Below are 17,873 nucleotides of genomic sequence, written 5' to 3'. Positions count from 1 at the left end.
CACTCCGCAGAAACATTCCCCTGGAACCGGCAGCCCTCCTCTGAGAAGCCTGACTCCACCCGCCCAGGCTGTGCCTGGGTCTCCTCTGGGCTCCCGGGCCCTGTGTGTCCCTCAGTCCACACAGCGGTCCCTCGAAATCCTCCTTCTCCACTTACAGATCCGTCTCCCCCACTGAGCTCCTGAGAGCGGGGAACTGAGAGCAGAATTTGAACAAAAGTTGGAACATCACCCCATCTTGGAATATTTCTCAAATAGAAAGTTTCCCTTTAACAGTAGCAGGTAGGAAATGTGTGTTAATAAACCATGGTGCTGGCCATTGTAAAATATTAATGATTTCTAGAATTGAAAATGCAAATAGCTGTCTGGAACTCCTCCACTCGGCATTAAAGAGAAGAGCTCTGAAAGGACGCAGTGGGGAACACGGGGAGTGGAGAATATGGCCTTGCTAGAGGCTGGGAGACAGACAGACATTTACCACCTCGTTACTGCCACGTTAGCACCATTAAAAAGCGAGTCCCAGTTCTTCCGGAGGCCAGGCAGTCACATGGGTGCCGTCTGAATGCAGAGCTTTAAAGTGAGCAAGCGGCTTGTCCATCCACTCCAACATTCCCACGTGGAGCACCTACTACGCGCCAGGGAGGAGAGGGTGCACCCCCTGCCATGTAGGACCTTCACATCACCCTCAGAACCAGAGAGAGGGGTGGGCTGTGGGGAGAGAGAAGATCCCAGCCCGGCCCTGGTCAGCTCAGTCCACAGCTGGGCTGTGATCGTGCTCTGAACCTGCCCCGAGTGAAGGAGCTGGTCTGGGGGATGCACTTACCCCACGGTCCTGGCTTGTCTGGGAACACCTTGGGGACACCTCACGCCTCCAGCCCAGCACCCATCTTTGTGGAACTCTCCAGACAGCTAAGCGTACTCTTCTCAGCCACTGGGCCTCCAAAACAAAATTTGCTTCCAATTTTTTTTTTGAAATAGTACCTGGTTCTTAGATGGTAAGTCTCTGGAGAGCAGCCCCTTGACTGCATCCTCTGGTTGTCTCTAGCGCTCAGCACTGGCACTTTGTGGCGGGGACCAGGGGAGCTGGGGGGATGCTGAATGACCTCCAGAAGGCAGCTGGCTGAGTGCCGAGGTGAGGAGGGAGGGAGGGAGGGAGGGGCCCGGGATGGGTAAGGGCAGATACCGCAGCTGCGGCCACCCTAACCCCACCGTGGCGCTGGCTGCGCTGAGCGGGCGCACATCTCAGTGCTGTCAGGCTGCCCTCTCCCTGCCGGAGACGGGCTGGGTTGGTACTGCCGTGCAGAGCTCTGCAGGCACACAGCCCACGGCCAGCTGACGCCTGCTTCCTTTCGATGTGTTCATAGTGCCAGGCAATCAAGAACGTGTCCTGGGAGGGCCCCAGTCTCTCTGTGGGGCTTTGCCAGTTCCCCTCCTGATTCACTCTGTGCTCATACCAGCTCTCAAAAGGTACACTTCATCCCTTTTCCCCAGAAATCGAGAGAATCTCCCTATCATTCAGTGTCCCCAACAGGTTCTCCCGAGGACCTTTAATGTGGGGCTGTGCCTCTGGATGTGGGTCGTTTTCAGTCCTTTTCTGCTTCATGCTGACCCTTTGTTGGGATCTGGGTACGTGAGGTTACGAGGACAGGAGGCTCTGGGTAAGTGAGGCACCAAGCCGGAGGGGAAAGAGTGCAGGGTTTTGGAGTCAGTGACCTGGGTTTTTATCCTGGCACTGCTGCTTGCCACCTGTGGGGTCTGTAGGATGGGAATCAGACACCTGCCCGCTGGGAGGCTGCCCAGATGGAATGAGACTAGATGATAACATGCCCCCCCGTTGCCTGCACAGATCAGATGCTCAGCTACCATGATCTCCCTTTCTCTTCTCCTGCCCTCCCAGGATGCTCTTTCTTTCTGTCTCCTGGTGTGCATGCATTTGAACCCCTCTATGCCACTGATTGCAAATATATTAGTCCTCCTCCTTCATACTTTGAAAATGCCTTTCTTCCTTCTCCTCATGCACATGGCTTCCATTTCTGTTATACATCCAATCTGTTTGCTCTAAGCTTTGCGAGTTCCCAGAGAGGCGGCACCACCATTATCTTAGTACTTCTTGTCCTGTTCCCAGGAAGGGACTGTGTCTGCAAGAAATTATCTGCTTGATGTATGCATGTTTTCTTGTCCGCTCACCTCAGCGTCCTCTCCTTGATGTTAAGACCAATGTGGTCTAATCAGAGCCATCCCGAGCCAGCTCCTGGGTCCTCCAAACCTCCAGAATCACAGTCTTTTCGGCCTGGAGGGGGAAAAGAGAGACCACCTAGCCCTACCCCCTCTTACTACAGATGATGTAGTAAGAAGACCAAGACCCAGGGAGTAGAGAGCCTGGCCCTGGCTCACACTGGGCCAGGGGTTCTCAGTTGTGCCTGCACGTGGGAAGAGTAATTTGCTTGAGCCCTCCCCACGACCTTGGTTGGAGAAGGGGTGCAGGGGTGGGAGTGGGGGCGTTGTGCATTATGATTTCTTAAAAACTCCCCAGGTGGTTCTAACATGCGGCCAGGGCTGAGAATCAAGAATTAAATGTGTTTCTTGCCTATGTATGTATGAGCCTATGTATGTCACAAGGAAGGGTCCCAAGATGAGCATATCCCTCTGCAGACCCTGAGCACTTGAATGGGTATCACTAGTCAGTACTTATTTTATTTAGCAACCACGTATTTACACAAGATTTGTATAAACACTAGGATGCTGTTCCAAGTGCTTTAGAAATTACCAACTCATTTCCTCCTCAGAGCATGACTAGGAAAATGGTCCACTATGAGCCCACTTTACAGAGGAGAAGACTGAGGCACAGAGAGGTGAAGTAACTTGCCCAAGGTCACACACTCAGAGAGCGGTGGAGGCACTGCTCTGGTTGGTCCCGAGTCCCTGCTTGTAACCTCTATGCTAAATCGCTTCTCCTCTTCTCAGCCCGCACCTGCTCCGACAGCACCTTCAGGCCCGGGCCTTCCTAGAGGAAAGGGTCTATCAGAAGGTGGAACTGAAGCCTTCTGAACTCAGTAATAACAGAGGCTACTTTTGTGGAGCGCCCATGACTTACACACCTTTCCTCACTTAGCCTTTGATGAAACCGTGGTTCAGCAACTTGGTTAAACAGCTTCAAATCCGGGTCTGCCCAATGGCAGTCCATGTGCCCCAGGGATAGCCTGAGGCAGAATTTGTGCACAGAGTCCAGGTTTATCCTAGAAGCCTTATCCTAGGAGCATTTAACATAAAACACCCGCTGGAAATAAGTTCTTGTAAATTAAGTTTTTATAATTTATTTTATTCAAGAAAGACTCTATTTAGCCTGAATCATGAAACCATGAAGACAGCAGGGATATATAATTTCCTTACCCAGGTTAACAGGGATTTATTCTTTCACCAGCTGCAGAAATATCAATTATGGAAACAGATACAAATAGCTCTTCACTTGTGCCCCATACTGCAGCAGCTTGCCCTTCCTGCCTGCACACCTGGGCCATCCAGGCCTCGCTGCCCCACTGGACTGCCCGGCTAATGGGATAGTGACAACCTGCCCAGTCGGACACTAAAGCTTCTTTTACGGAGAACTTGGCCAATCCAATTTTCAAGCAGCATGCCTAGGGCTTTAGCAGCCTGCCCGTGGTCTCTGTTCTGTTCTGTTGAGAGCGTGCCATGTGCTCAGTGGTGATGCAGTGGTCCAGAATTTAGTGTACAGCGTGGAGAAGTTATCCAAGAACTGATCGCATGTTTCTGACCTAACATGAAAATCCAATTCACTGTGAGACCTTGCTCAAGTCGCTTTCTCTCTTGGCACCTTGGCTGTAAAATGGGGGAGATTAATTGGACCATACTCAGCTCTAATCATCTCTGCTGTGTGATGTCAGGCAGCATCCTAAACGTCTCTGATCCTTATGGTGGTGGAAACATCCTCACTAGAACAAAAAGGAATTACTACAGGGAGTAATGTAGTGGTGTTAAGTGTAGCTGATTGCTTGTTAGTCCACTTACAGTGGTGTATGTTTTAAATCCATTATTGAGGACTGCTACATGCCAGGTGGCTTCCTTGCTGAGTTCATATCGTTTTGACACAGTCCTTTTGTTTCAGCCACATTGATTCTGCTGCTCTGACACAAGTGTTTTGAAATGGGAACGTTTTGACACAGCCGGGAAAACAAAGCATTACACCTTCAGCTTTTTAATAAACATTACCAAACAATGTGCCCAGGAGATATTTCAGGCTACCTCCCCTCATCCCAGAACTTCCCCATCCCTGACCTCCCCTCTGGCAGGGGGCTCAGGGAGGGGAGAGGCTGGGCTCAGGGTGGGCTCCCAGTCAAGCTGGCCAGGAAGGAGGCAGGGGCAGTGAGGAGTTGTTGGGAGTGAAGGTCAGTGGAGGTCAGACATGCACGGTTGTGGGGGGGGGGGGGCGCTGCTTCACACAGTACCTGGTAATTTTCAAAAGCAGTTTTACATTTAAATGTAGCCATTTCAAAACTCTTGCATCAAAACAACTATGTCAAAATGCCCTTCTGTGTCTCAGACAAAGGAAATGAATGCCAGAAAGAGATGAACAAGACAGGGCTTCTGCCCCCAAAAAGCTGAGAGTCACCGGAGGGGAAAGGCGAGAGGGAAAGAGAAGCAAATTACTATTGTACTGCCGGGCAATGTCTGTAATAGCGGAAGGGGCGAGGAGGGAACAGAACAGAGAGCGCCTGACTCTGCCTGGGAGTGGGGAGGGGGTGTCTGGGAGCTCAAGGAATATTTATTGAATGATTAGGAATAGTAAATGTTAATTGAGGGTTTACCTTGTGACAAGCACTGTTATTAGTGCTTTATTTTAGCTCATTTAGTCCTCACAACTACCCAATAAGATGAATATTATTATTATTCCCATTTTATGGATAAGGAGACTGAGGCTTCCAGAAGTCGAGTGAATGACTTTCCCAAGACCACACAGCTAGTGAGTGGCAGAGACAGAATCGGAAAACAGGCACAGCCACACATAAGGTCCTGCTCACACCCTTGCACTTGGTGAGGGACAAGAGCCTCAGGGTGAAGGGACACAGGTTTTACCATTCATCAGATTGGGGTCTACTCTATTCTCACCACTTACCACCTGGATGACCTTGGACAGTCTGCTGACCCCAACCATGTCTTCTGTCTTCTTCCTTTGGTGCTCACCCTCCCCGGCACACATCCCTCAATACCTGTTGGCTGTACTTATTGACTTGATAAATATGCAGTCAGCATGTGTATCTGCAGGTACCATGTTAGACCAGGGTCCACAGCAGTTACTAAGACAAAGTTCCTGCCACCATGAAGCTACCATTCTCATGAGAAGAGACCTGAAGGGTAAGGAGCCAGGTCCACAGAACCCAGGGCAGCTCTCTAGACAAGGCGGAGAAGCTAGTTTGAACCCCTGTGTGAAGAGGCGTGAAGAGGTGGTGAGAGAGGGTAGAGGGGAGAGTGGGGTGGGCAGAGGACAGGCAGGTCAGAGCCTAGATTAGCTGCTAGTGTACAAGGGCAGTGGCAACAGAAATATCTCCCTACTGAGTGCCAAAGCGCCTCATCAACTGTAAGATCATGGGGACATGGGAGTTTATTATAATTGCTCTTATTTTCCCCTCATTACTGACCCTTCCTTGCCTTCCATAGTCTGTGTGACCACATCATGGGTGAGGCGTGGGTTGGTTCATTTTCTCAGAGCCCGGAACAATCCAGCTTCCCTGGCTCCTCTGAAGATGTTGTGTGGAGAGAAAAAAAAATAAAATTTCACTCTTTAATAGAAATACTTTTCCTTCATTAAATGAAATCTCCAAAGCCCAGTAGCATTTTCGGTGCTTATATGAAGATGCCAGTGGGGATTTGAGATTGAAAGTGGTATTTTTATACAAGTCAATGAAGATCTCAATAGGAAAGAAAGAATACTCTTCAAATCTAAATTCCTCCAGCACCAGGCAAGACAGATCTTCGGCTCAGGGCCTGGATCACATTACTCCCAGCCCTACCGGGAAACTCTTTTCCTGAAGCATTCCAAGCACTCATAAATATTGGTTCTCTGTTTGGGGAAATTGTATGAATAGTGTCTTTCCAAGGCTGCAAACCATTCAACTTGAATTTCTGTGTATACCTCAACTCTGATAACTTTGTACAAAAACTGAGGAATTTGTAGGAGTTTGAGTCAGAAGCAGATGCGTGTGTGTGCCTGCCCACGTTTACACGCAGAACAAATCTTTTATCTGGTATAGCTGGGGAATGAGCTTTCCCCCTTGGAGGTGTCAGGAGAAAGACTGGTCTCAGGGGATAGAAAGACTGGATTCAAATTCCAGCGTAACTCTTGCTAGCTGGGTGGCCCTGGGCAAAGCACTTAACCTCAGATTTCTTGTCTGTAATATGAGGAAAACAATACACTTCTCCCGGGGCCTGGTGAGACCTGGATCATAATGTATGGAAAGTGCCTGGCACCCAGGAACCGCTCAAAGCCTATTCCTTTCAACTACCTCTCAGCTGATGGCTGTACTGTAACCCATTAGCTTCATCAATTTCATGGCAATGATTCTGGTTATCTATTGCTATGTAATAACCTCCTCCACCCCAAAATTTAAAGGTTACAATGACAATTGTATTTTGCAGAGAATCTGCAGTCTGACCGCTCCTTTCTGCTCCATGCTGTCTGGGCCTTCAGCAGGGCCGACTCCAAGGGCTAATTTTACAGATGGAGAAACAGAGATGGGGGCTGTCAGAGGGAAGAGGTCCGTCTGGAGCTAGGTAACAGGTTAAGGAAAGCTCTTTTCTGAACACTACCACTGTGCCAGGTCCTGTAGGGGAGAAAAGACTGAAAGGCACGAACTTTTCAGTTGTTCAGACCCCCAGAGTGCAATAAAACCACTGGAGGGATTGAATTTACATTCTCAACAGCTGGTTGCTTTGGCCCCTCAGCGACACCAGGCTTGGGAGGCTGGTGAATCTGGCCCTTACTTGCCCTGACCCTGGCTTCCTCCTCAACGAGACAGGGATTCTCTGCCCTCACAAGGTTGAGGGAGGCTTGCCTAGCAGCTAGCAGATGCTCAGTAAATGGCATTCATTCAAAGAAGGGTTAGTTCTCTGCTCCGCCTCTAAGCATGCCAGTGTCTGCCCCATCAGCCCGCATGGCTGGGAAAGCAGGAGAGGGCTCTGACTGCAGGCTGAACTCTCTCCTTTCAGCGTGGAAAATTCTGTTACGGAGAAGTCATTTGTCAAAGCCAACTGTTTAGCTGCTTTAATTTACATATTTATCAAGTTTGATTAGAATGTATTGTCTTCGACTTTCATCCTAGCTTTCACCTCTTCTCGCCCTCTTTTTCTGGGGAAACTTTTCGTTGCCCTTGTTGCAAGAGGGCACCTCATAATTCAATTTGCATTTGCTGATAAGTCTGAAACTGAACCTGGTGAGAAATTTCTGGAGGCTGGGAGAGATGGAAGGCAGACCACGTGTTAGGAAAAGCCTGGGCACTCAGTTCTAGCCTGATGCGCTCACACAACCAAAGGGCAACAAGTGCTCTATGACTATTTCACGAGGACTTATTGAGCTCCTTCTGTGTGCTAGGCACTGGGAATACAATTTGTGAAAAAGACAGGCAAAGTCATGGCTCTAGTGTTGCTTAGAGTCTAGTGACCTCAGTTTCTGCATCTGTAAGATCAGGCAGTTGGACCAAGTGACTTCTAAGTGTCTGCAAGATACCATTTCTGAACACATTCTGTGTGTCATGTCATGGGCACAGACCCAATGCATTGTCTCAGTTCTTACAAGACCCCTGTGAGGTTGATATCATTATCCTCACTTTGCAGGTGAGGAAAGGAACAATCTCAGAGCTCAAGGTCATGTGTGGCAGGATTTGGATTTAACCCTTCTTCTGTCCGACTCCACAATTCAAGTTTATTACCGCAAAACCAGGCTTGATTTTTCTTCTTCGCTAGTCTTTGAGCCCCTGGATAGCAGGGAGAGTGTCTGCTTCCTCTCTACGTCCCCAGGGGCCAGCCTGAAGTGTGGCATATGGTCAGTGTTAGAAAATACATATAGAATTGAACTAAAAAACAAAGTCCTTCATCCTCGGCCTTCTTGTCTTTTCGGCCTCAGATCTGCCCTGCTCTCCTGGGCTGCCTCAGCTGAAGGCTGGTGTAGCAGGTGCTGTGTGCACCACCGCGATCGCCCTTCAGGACCAATTAATTCCCCCAGTTCCCAGCAGTGCTGGTGCCTGACAGCTCACAGCTGAGTTTCTCCCTGGAAACTACGCTCAGCTGAAGGAAGCCGGCTTTCCCGAGGCTCCGCCCCAGGCCTGTGGGCCACCCACATCCAGTAGCCGGGCTGTGCAGGATACAGAGCTAGTCTGTCACCTCCTGGAACAGGTATGCAGGGCCCTCCTGGCCTGGAGCGCCCCATGGGATTGATGAAAGTCGCTGTTGAGACTGTCCCAATCCTGCTTAACTCACCTCTCACAAGAGTTGCCGAGAGCAATCCCTGGTAAAGCTCCTGCACGGCAATCTCGGCCTCTCCCAGCCTGTTTCCCAGGAGACATGACCTCACTAGGTTCTCTGAGAGGGTGGCTCTGATTCTGACTTCCTGCAGGAGCTTGGAGGGTGCTGGGGTCAAGACAGGTCGTGGCGGGAAGAGCCCTCCTGCCGTCAGCCTACACCCACCCTCCTCCCGCCCCGGAAGGCTGCCTGCCTACCTTCTCCAGGCCCAGAGTCCCAGCCCACGCAGGCTTTATAGGGCCCAAGCCCAGCAGGGCAGCCTGGCCGAGGGGTGCTGCCCCTGTGACTGACAAGGTAATGACTGGCCCTAGCCCTCTGTATCTCAGGCCCATCGCCATTCGGCTTCCTTCACAGCCCTGGCAGGCATCCCCTGGGCACTCTCCAAGCACCAGCCTGCAGGGACATCGCCCAAGGCAGCCCAGTGACGTGAGACGTGGCTGCTTGGACGTTGGAGCTCTATGCCCTGGGTTCCAGACCTGGCTTGACCACTCTCCTGCTGTGTGGCCTCCGACAAGTCACTTGTCCCTTCTGGGCCTCTCCCTTCATCTTCACAGTGAGTCCGTTGCACTTGGCGATTTCTCAGGCTTTGCAGTTCTTCTGGCCTCTATCCTCGCTGCTTTTTAAAGCCAAAAAGTGGTTTTAATATGTGGTAGACACATGAGGTATACCAGAGAGGCAGAGGCTCCGTTCCCAAAGGCCTGAAATTCCAGAATTAATGCTTCATCTCTTGTCAGGAGCGTTTGTCTGTCAGGAGCACACTCTTTTCAAGAGAAATCTGTTCTCTTCTCCCATCTCATCAAGGGTAGACCATTCATTCCCTAACCCTGCCACATGGATGAGTGTACCTGGCAGATGTGAGATTTTAGGCCCTGGGAGGTCCAAGCCTCGCTGAGGGACTGTGACCCAGAGGGCAGCGGGGTGAGGGGGCGGGAGAACCGAAAATAAACTTTGCTGACACCGCTGTTTTCTCGAGGTGGCCCAGAGGCCCAGGTGCTGGGCATTAGGCAGAGCAAATCTGAGCTGTGGCCTTCGGTCCTGCCTGAATGAGGCAGCAAATGATTTATGACCAGATGAGGGGTCCAGATTGAACTCTGAGTTCAGAGGAGGGTGAGGGCGCTGTGGTCTGGAGGTTTCTGGAAAGGCTTTTTGGAGGGGTTGGGACAGCACATTCTAAGAAATCGAAGGTTTCCTCGAGAAGATAGTGACAAGGCCAGTCTGAATAAAGTAGCATATTTTATAGGGGTTTATAGAATATTCAACCAGGGGCTATTTCGCCTCTGAGTAGACATGGCATGTTTAGTGATGTCCGAGCTACTTTTCATTGTCACGTGTGGTGGGGGAAGGGGTGCTCGGGCACCTGTGGGTAGAAGCTAGAGATTCAGCCTACGGTGCACAGCGCAGGGACCCACACAGAGTCCCCCTGCAACCACGTCTATTCCCAGGGCTTTTGGCTCAGTAAATGGGACGTGCAATTATAGGCAAAGCCATGGGGCAGGGGCAGAACATCTCTGATGCAAGGTTTACCTTGTGAGCTGGGCATTATTATTCTCATTTTACAGGGAACTGAGGCTCTGAATGTGTAAGGAATTTGCTCAAGGCCTCACAGCCAGTCATCTACAGGTCCTGGATATGAGTCCTGGTCTATCTGCCCAGGAAGCCAGCAGGCTTTCCATTTGACCCCCTCAGGGAGCAGAAGAAACCCAGGGACCAATGTCCTGCCCAGTCTCCCCCATCCAGCTCTCCTCTCCCATTGAATTCACCCTCAGTCTCCTGGGCTGAGCCAGCCCTTGGTGTTTTTGCTTTCAGCAAGTCTCATCTCTACCCAGATACATTCACTGGTTCTCCAATGCCTTCAAGAAAGCTCTATCGATGCCTCCTAAACCTACATTTTCTCATAAAATTACATACAAGAAATCCTGCACCCGGAGCATGTTCTTATACAATTCACAGCTCCTATTCCCTCTTTATTGTCAGTATCGGCAACAGAGTGATTTCCTCATACTACCTTTAACGTGATGTATTTCGTAGGGAAAACTACAGAATTGTTCTGCTGATGAACTCAGATACAACACAACAGTAACACCAGGGGTGGCCTAGGACCACTCCTGGATGAATATTAGTTTCTTCCCTCCCCTCTCAGGGGAGGCACAGCCAAGCAGTCTGGAAGGCTAAGTAGGAGTAAGCCAGACAGATGAACTGGGGGCTGGCATTCTAGACAGAGAGACAAGCACGCACCCAGGTGTGGAGGTGTGGGGAGAACATTCGTGCTTGCGGAGCTGCCGAGAGTAGCTGGGGCTGGGGCCTGTGGAAGGGACTGGAGGGGCGAGGGGGCCGCCAGCTACCAGAGACAGGGGCGATGCCAGATGCTGGGCTTGCCCGGAGGAGGACGGCAGAGCGCTGCCGATGGGTTGTAAGCAGAGGGAGTGGTGTGCTCCCATTTGCGTTTTGGAAAGGCCTCTTTGGTGGCTGGGCAGAGGATGGGCTGGCAAGGATGGTGCCAACACAGGGAGGCCGGTGACAGGGCTGTTCTGGTCCAGAGCGTGCTGTTGTTGCTTCCAGGATTTCCTTTTCTCCAGCTTGGTAGCAGTGTGGACCTGTTCGGGCCCCAGAGTGTGATAGGCAAGAGTGCAACTGGTCCGGTATGGAAACCAACAGGAGGGCATTTTCCTGACTTCGTGATGCCTTCAGGGATCACGAAGTCAAGAAAATGAAAAAGTCTTCTCTGTTAAAAAAAAAAAAATCCTTCTGTTGTAACATTCCATATTCCCCTCCCACGTCCCCACCCCTTCTTCCTGCACAGAATACCTCACTCCCTGTGACAAGTTATTGTCAGGAGAGATAGGGAAACAAAACTGACCGTGTAAACTTCTGGGAGAATTGTGTCCTCAGAGGGCCCAGCTGGTGCTCTCTGGGGCCTCTTGGCATCTTGGCTGGTACCTCCGCCAACCACAGGTCCACTGCACAGACAATTGACCAGATGGATGGAGGCTTTCCCTCCATCCTGACACCAAGGTTGTGGCTCTGGTCCTCACTCAGGCTCAGCATCAATAGATGAGATGCAAAGTTTCTTAAGTTCTACAGTCAGCTAGGGGAAGTGCAGCCATCTCCAGTGGGATTAATTAGTTATCTATTACTGCCTAACACATTACTCTAGAATTCAGCATTTTTAAAACAACAAACATTTATTATCTCTTTGTATCTGTGGGTCAGGAATGTGGGAGCAGCTTAGCTGGCTGGCTCTGGCCCAGGGTCTCTCACGAGGTTGCAGTAAGCTGTGGGCCAGGGCTGCAGTCATCTGGGGCGGGACAGTCCTTACCAGGGGGACCTCTCCACAGGCTGCCTGAGTGTCCGCAAGTCAAGGCAGCCATAGTAGTGAGTGATGAGACAGAGAGAGAGAAAGTACATCCACGATGGAAGCCACTGTCTTTTTATAGCCTAATCTCAAAAGCCAAGCACCATCACCTCTGTAGCAATCTATTTGTTAGGGCAAGTCTCTAAGGCCAGCCCACGCTGAAGGGGAGGGAGGGAGTTCACCTCTTGGAAAGAGGAGATTAATGAAGAATTTGTGAATGTATTTTTTAAAACCACCACAAGGACCCTATTTATCTCCAAGAGGCGATATGACACAGTGGTTAAGAGCATATATTTGAGACTCAAAAAGACGTAGGTTTAATCCTGGCCCCCCGCCACATTTGCTACTTATGCAGGTTTAGACAAGTCACTTAACCTTGCCAGAACTCAGTTTCCTAAAAAATAGAGGTAAGAATCGTAGATGTTTCATTGGGTTGCTGTGAAAATTATGATCATACATGTACAGTGCTTGGCATGGAGTAAGTACTGAATAAATACTACTTAGTTGCTGTTGGAGCTGGATAATGTCATTGTCCTCCTTCACAAGAGGCAGAGAAGCGTAGAGGAAGAACACAGGTGGAGTCAGACAGCCTGGGTGGGGACTCTGGCTCTGCCAGCCTTTAGCTGTGGGCAAGTCACTTAATGTCTATTGGCCTTGGTTTTCTGTAAAATGAAGATAATAATAGCTAGTGCCTGGCCACCTAATAGGTGCTTAAGAAATATTTTATGAATAAGGAAATGGTGGCTGATAGAGGGACATTATCCCTCTATCAAAGGAGTGCTCGTGTGTGTGTGTGTGTGTGTGTGTGTGTGTGTGTTTGTGTGTGTGTGTGTGAGTTGGGATGCTACACAAAATACATTTGACTACAAACACCTTCTGTTAACTGGGGAATCCAGTATGGCTGTCCTGGTTCTACTTGAGGGTGCCCTGTACCCCTGAGTATGCCTCCCTCCAAGGCCTCCAGCTTTACCCTCCCTTATATGTTTTTCTTGGGCTCATTGTTCGGCTTCTTCGCCACCCTGGCTTTGTTCAAGCGTACTTCCTTCATCATCCCTGCTGTCTCCACCAAGAATACGTTTACTTGGCTTTGCACGAGTCTGAGGATTTGGTAACAGGATTGGGGTGGGAGCGGAAGTCCCATGTCACACCACCTCAGAGCTGCTACATGGCCTTAAATTGATTTTGCAAATGAAAGCTAAAAGCTAAGCAAAGGAGACCCATCCATTTTCCCTAAAGATGATTATAATGCTCTTTTACGGCCTCCTAAATGACAAAGCAATTTGTTACCTGCCTGCGTCAACATTTGCTTATATTAGCACCCGAGATGCTTGATTTTTATTAGCCCCACGTTATCATTTTATGAAGACACAGGGGCTCAGTAAAATTAGTGTGCAAATAGAATGCCCATTTTGCATTTCCCTGTGGTCAGCAGAAATGCTGAATGCAATTGAGTTGATACCAGGTCGGGGGACACATCCATAAAGATAGCCTTCACTGAGACCTCGGTAATGTCATTTTTCATTTCTACACTGCTGGGATAGATGGGGTCAGTGTTAGTGTGTTTTAAAAGGGCTTGGTGACATTTTGTTTTTTGTATTTTAAGTGAAAAAGCAATATAAATACTAAGACATAGCTCAACTCCCACCAGCAATAAGGGATGAAACCAAACTCCCTTGTGTACACTGTAGATGGAAACGCAGTAGATGTAGAATCTGATACTGCTGTTAGTGGATCCAGGAGGAGACAGACAGGGTAGTGAATGGGGCACTGGGCTGGGATTCTGCCACTGCTACTGCATGACCTTGGACATGTCCCCTCCTTCTGTGAGCCTCAGTTCCCTCACCTGTAAGATGGAGTTGATACTATCCACCTCACAGAGGCATGATGAAGATTAAATAAGATAGTGTGTGTCTAAATTTCTTTATAAACCAGGATCTATATGAGTATGTTTTACTTATTAATTGAATAGCCAGTTCCTGAGCACCTTTCCACACAGAGTCCTGGGAAAATCATTAAACATACACCATGAAGGTCACAGTTTCTCCCTTGAGGAGCTTGTATTCAGTCCAGGAGATGTTCAGGTATCTAACTTCTCTTTTAAACCATAAACTTCTTAAGAGCTGGTGAGCCTTCTCTCTCTCCCTTTGCTCCTAAAGGTGATAAGCATAGAGCCGAGCACAGAGTGAGTTCTCAAGTATGCATTTTGGTTTCATTATATGTTTTGCTGTCTTATAGGGACCTAATATTAGGGAAGCAGTGACCTCAAAACTGGTCACCCAATAGACCAGGCAAGTCCTAAGCTTCCAGATCCAGGTATAATAGCGTTATTTTTTTTTTTTTTTAAATTTTAGTCTCTGACTTGGTGCATCAATTGTTGGGATCATGAATCACATTCAAATAACCTGTCCTAGCATTTCAGAAGCAGAAAGCCAGTTAATGATCTCTGCCTCCCCTCTCCCTCCAGATCGTCCTCTAATGTAGATGGGATCCTTTAATCCAACTCCTCTCAGTGTTCATGTCTGAATTTCCTTCAGGTCATTGCTCTGTTCTGTGTCAATCAGTCCTTCTTCTGCCCATGGCTAAACACCCTCTTCCTGCCCCTCCTTTCTAGGAATGTCACTCTTGGCTACTGCTTTTGTCTAATAATATATTTGCACAATGCTAAACTTTATCATGCAAATGAGACTTCTGTAGAGGCAGCAAGAGCGTGGGCTTTGACTTTGGCCCATAATTTTCTACTTCTTTGTATGTCTAATAACTTTTACTGGATTGTGAATTATACATTGTTGAATATCTGGATTTTGTTGTCTTCCTTTAAAGAGAGTTGGACTTTATATAGCAGGTGGTCAATTTTGTTGTTGTTGTTGTTCAGCTTGATCCTTTTGAGATTTATTTTAAATTTTTGTTAGAATGAGTCTAGGGTGGTTTAACCCCACCACTAAGGCATGGCCCTTCTAGATTCTCTACCAAATGCCCTGAATGATCAATGCAGACTTCCACTTTGGAAGTGGGAGTTCAAATGATTCCTAGCCCTGTGTGAGCCCTGAGAATGTGCAGTTCACAGCTCTCTGGACATTTTTTCATAACATCATGGAGATTCACCCTGTATATGCACATCTTGGGACCCAGCAAAGACTCGTGAGGAACCCTTTATGGATTCCTGGAACTCTTTTTCTACAGAGCTCCCTCTTCTCTGAAATATACAGAGTTTCCCCACAACCACCACCTGGTTCAGACTCCCTGAACTTCAATCTCAGTAAGATTTCCATGCTCTGTTGAGGATACCCCTCTCTGCTCTTTGGTCTGGGGTGGGCCTCCCGGCAAAAAACCAGGGCAGTCATGGGGCATGCCTCATTAGTTTTCCTTTTCTCATGAGTTAGTCTTGCACTGACTCTTGTTCAATGTCTGAAAAGAGTTGTTTTGTATATTTTGTCCAATCTTCTAGTTGCTTAAGGTGAAAGAGAAATCTGGTCCCTCTTACTTCATCAAGGCCAAACAGGGCTTGGATTCTAATCTCAGTTCTACCCTATGTAGCTGTGTAGGTAGAACTTGAACAAGTTATATAACCTCTCTGAGCCTCAGTTTCTGCCTCAGTAAAAGAAGTATTAACTGTCATGTTTCTGTAAGGATTATATATAATGTGCCCGACACAGAAGGTACTATTTAAATGGCAGCTGCTACTATTACTAATATAAATAGCTACATTTTTTACTCCATCATTTACTAAATTTTTACTGTGTACTAGGCAATATGTAAGCTTGTTAAATTATGACAGCAACCCTATGAAGAAACTATCCACATTTATAGATTAACACATTGAAACTCAGAAAGGACACATAACTTGCCTAGTTTCATGGTCAGTGGATCTGGGATTTGACGTTGCTCTTATGACTTCTTCAGCTGATTGTAATATTAATATGATCAATTGCACAGAAGAACAGAAATGTAGTTATTTAATATTGGGTAACCAGGGACATAATACAATTAGTGGTTTTAAGCCAATGATTTAAGAGATAAATGTAAAGCACCCTTTCCCTGCCCCTCCCACACACACACATAACAACTGCCCGTCTCAGCTGTCCTCCTTAGTAACCTACTTCCATTTTATCTTACAGACAACCTTCGGGAGGGGGCAGAGCAAAAGGTGGTATTCATCACAGGACGAGTCCACCCAGGGGAAACACCGTCTTCATTTGTGTGTCAAGGTGAGTTGCAAGATCTCAAGGGCATCCCGTGTCTTCCCCGCACATCCATCTGGGGCACTGTGATGGTCTCTGGGACAGTATGGTCACATGCAGAGTCCTTATCTTGGATGAGAATTTACTTCACTTCTCAAGAGGCTACACCTGATCTCCATTAGTATTTGTTTCACTAAATGTTCATCGACTACACGTATGCATGGAAGAATGGATGAATGAATGGATGGATGGATGTGTGGATGGATAAATGAATAGGTAGAGTTCTCCTGTACGTGCTCGATTGAGGATGAGAGTCATAGAGTCGTCTACACTTCCTAGCTTTGTTTTACATGTCTCCAGTGGTTTACAAAAAAATAAATCTGGCCTCCTCCCACCCACCATCACCAACAACAACAACAAAAATTCTGGCCCCAGGTCAGTTCATATATTGGCAGAAGTGTGGTGGACTGGGGAAGTAAGAATTGAAAATTATCTATTCGTTCAGTCAATAATTCACTTAACAAACAGCTTTTGAAATAGTGTACCAACCATGGGAAGGAATGCATGCTTCATATCAGACAACCAGAGGTAAATAAGAGGTAATTTCTCTTCTCAAATGTATCTGTTTGTAATTGAATTTTCATTTATTATTAAGTAGTTAATCCATATAAAATATATATTTAGTCAGCAGTATATATACATGCATGTATATATATACATATATATTCAATTAGTCAGCAATATAAATATATTCAATAAATAGTATATAAAGAATAATTTAATGAATGCCCAAGTTCCCACCAGCTTAAGAAGCTGAATATTATCTATTCCTTTTAAATCCTCTGTCTTTCCTTCCCCCTCATACAAATAACCATCAGCTTGAATTTTGTATTTGTCCTTCTTAACAGTTTTACTACACATGTAAGCATTCCTGAACAATGTATTTTTAATTTTTGCATGTTTTTGAGCTTTATAAAAATGGTATCGTTCTGTATACATTGGAACTTGTATAGCTGTCATTCACTTGTTTTCATCATGTATTCTATTCCATGTCTGTCTATACCTCAACTTACCTATCCATTCTCCTGAAGATGGACCATTAGGTTGTTTACAGTGTTTTTTCTTACAGACAATGCTGATACAAATGTGTCATATTTGTATCACACAAATGTGATACATAGATGTCGCCTTGTGCACGTATGCAGATACTTTTCTAAGGTGTATAACTGTGGAATGCAATTGCTAGGTCATGGGATGTGTGCATCTTCAACTTTACTGGGTATTTCCAAATTTCTCTCCAAAGCATACAACTTGACACTGGCACCAGCAACGTCTAAGAACTCCTACTGTCCCACATCCTCACCAATACTTTTGCATTTTTACCCATCTAGTGGGTATATTATATATAAAATACATGATATTATGTACGAACCAAGCACTGTTCTAAGCACTTTACATATTTTATGTTAATTATTTTGTTGATTTAATCTAATTTATTGGCTTTATTTTGATTATATTAATTTTTCTATGTCATAGGAATTAATATTAACTGTATTTTTACATATGAGAAAACCGAAGTTTGGAGAGGTTAAGTAATTTATCTCATTTTAGTCTCAAAATGACCATAAGGTCAAAGGGATATGAAAAAGTCCATAGAGGTTCTATAACCTGAGCAAGGCAGCATGCTGCCGTGGCAGTATCGGTGATTTGCCCTTGGTCAGTCTTGGGGTCAAATACTGGCTCTGCCTCTTCCTAGCAGTTCGGTTTCCTCAAATGTAAAATAAATTATTATATCAATATGTATCTGCAAAGGCTGT

The 17,873-nt window shown here is 47.1% G+C and overlaps 1 protein-coding gene across 1 annotated transcript in view; it reads left to right on the top strand.

Annotated features, from left to right (window-relative positions):
* AGBL4 (ATP/GTP binding protein like 4) overlaps positions 1-17,873 on the top strand; it is a 1,270,110-nt gene that overhangs the window by 1,117,409 nt on the left and 134,828 nt on the right. Inside the window, exon 7 of the mRNA XM_036855931.1 lies at positions 15,994-16,083. Within this exon, the coding sequence (XP_036711826.1) occupies positions 15,994-16,083 (90 nt within the window). The remainder of the gene's footprint in view (positions 1-15,993; positions 16,084-17,873) is intronic.

The sequence above is a fragment of the Balaenoptera musculus genome, chromosome 1, assembly GCF_009873245.2.
Source record: "Balaenoptera musculus isolate JJ_BM4_2016_0621 chromosome 1, mBalMus1.pri.v3, whole genome shotgun sequence".
Lineage (NCBI taxonomy): Eukaryota > Metazoa > Chordata > Mammalia > Artiodactyla > Balaenopteridae > Balaenoptera > Balaenoptera musculus.
This window is presented reverse-complemented; position numbering and strand designations above follow the sequence as displayed.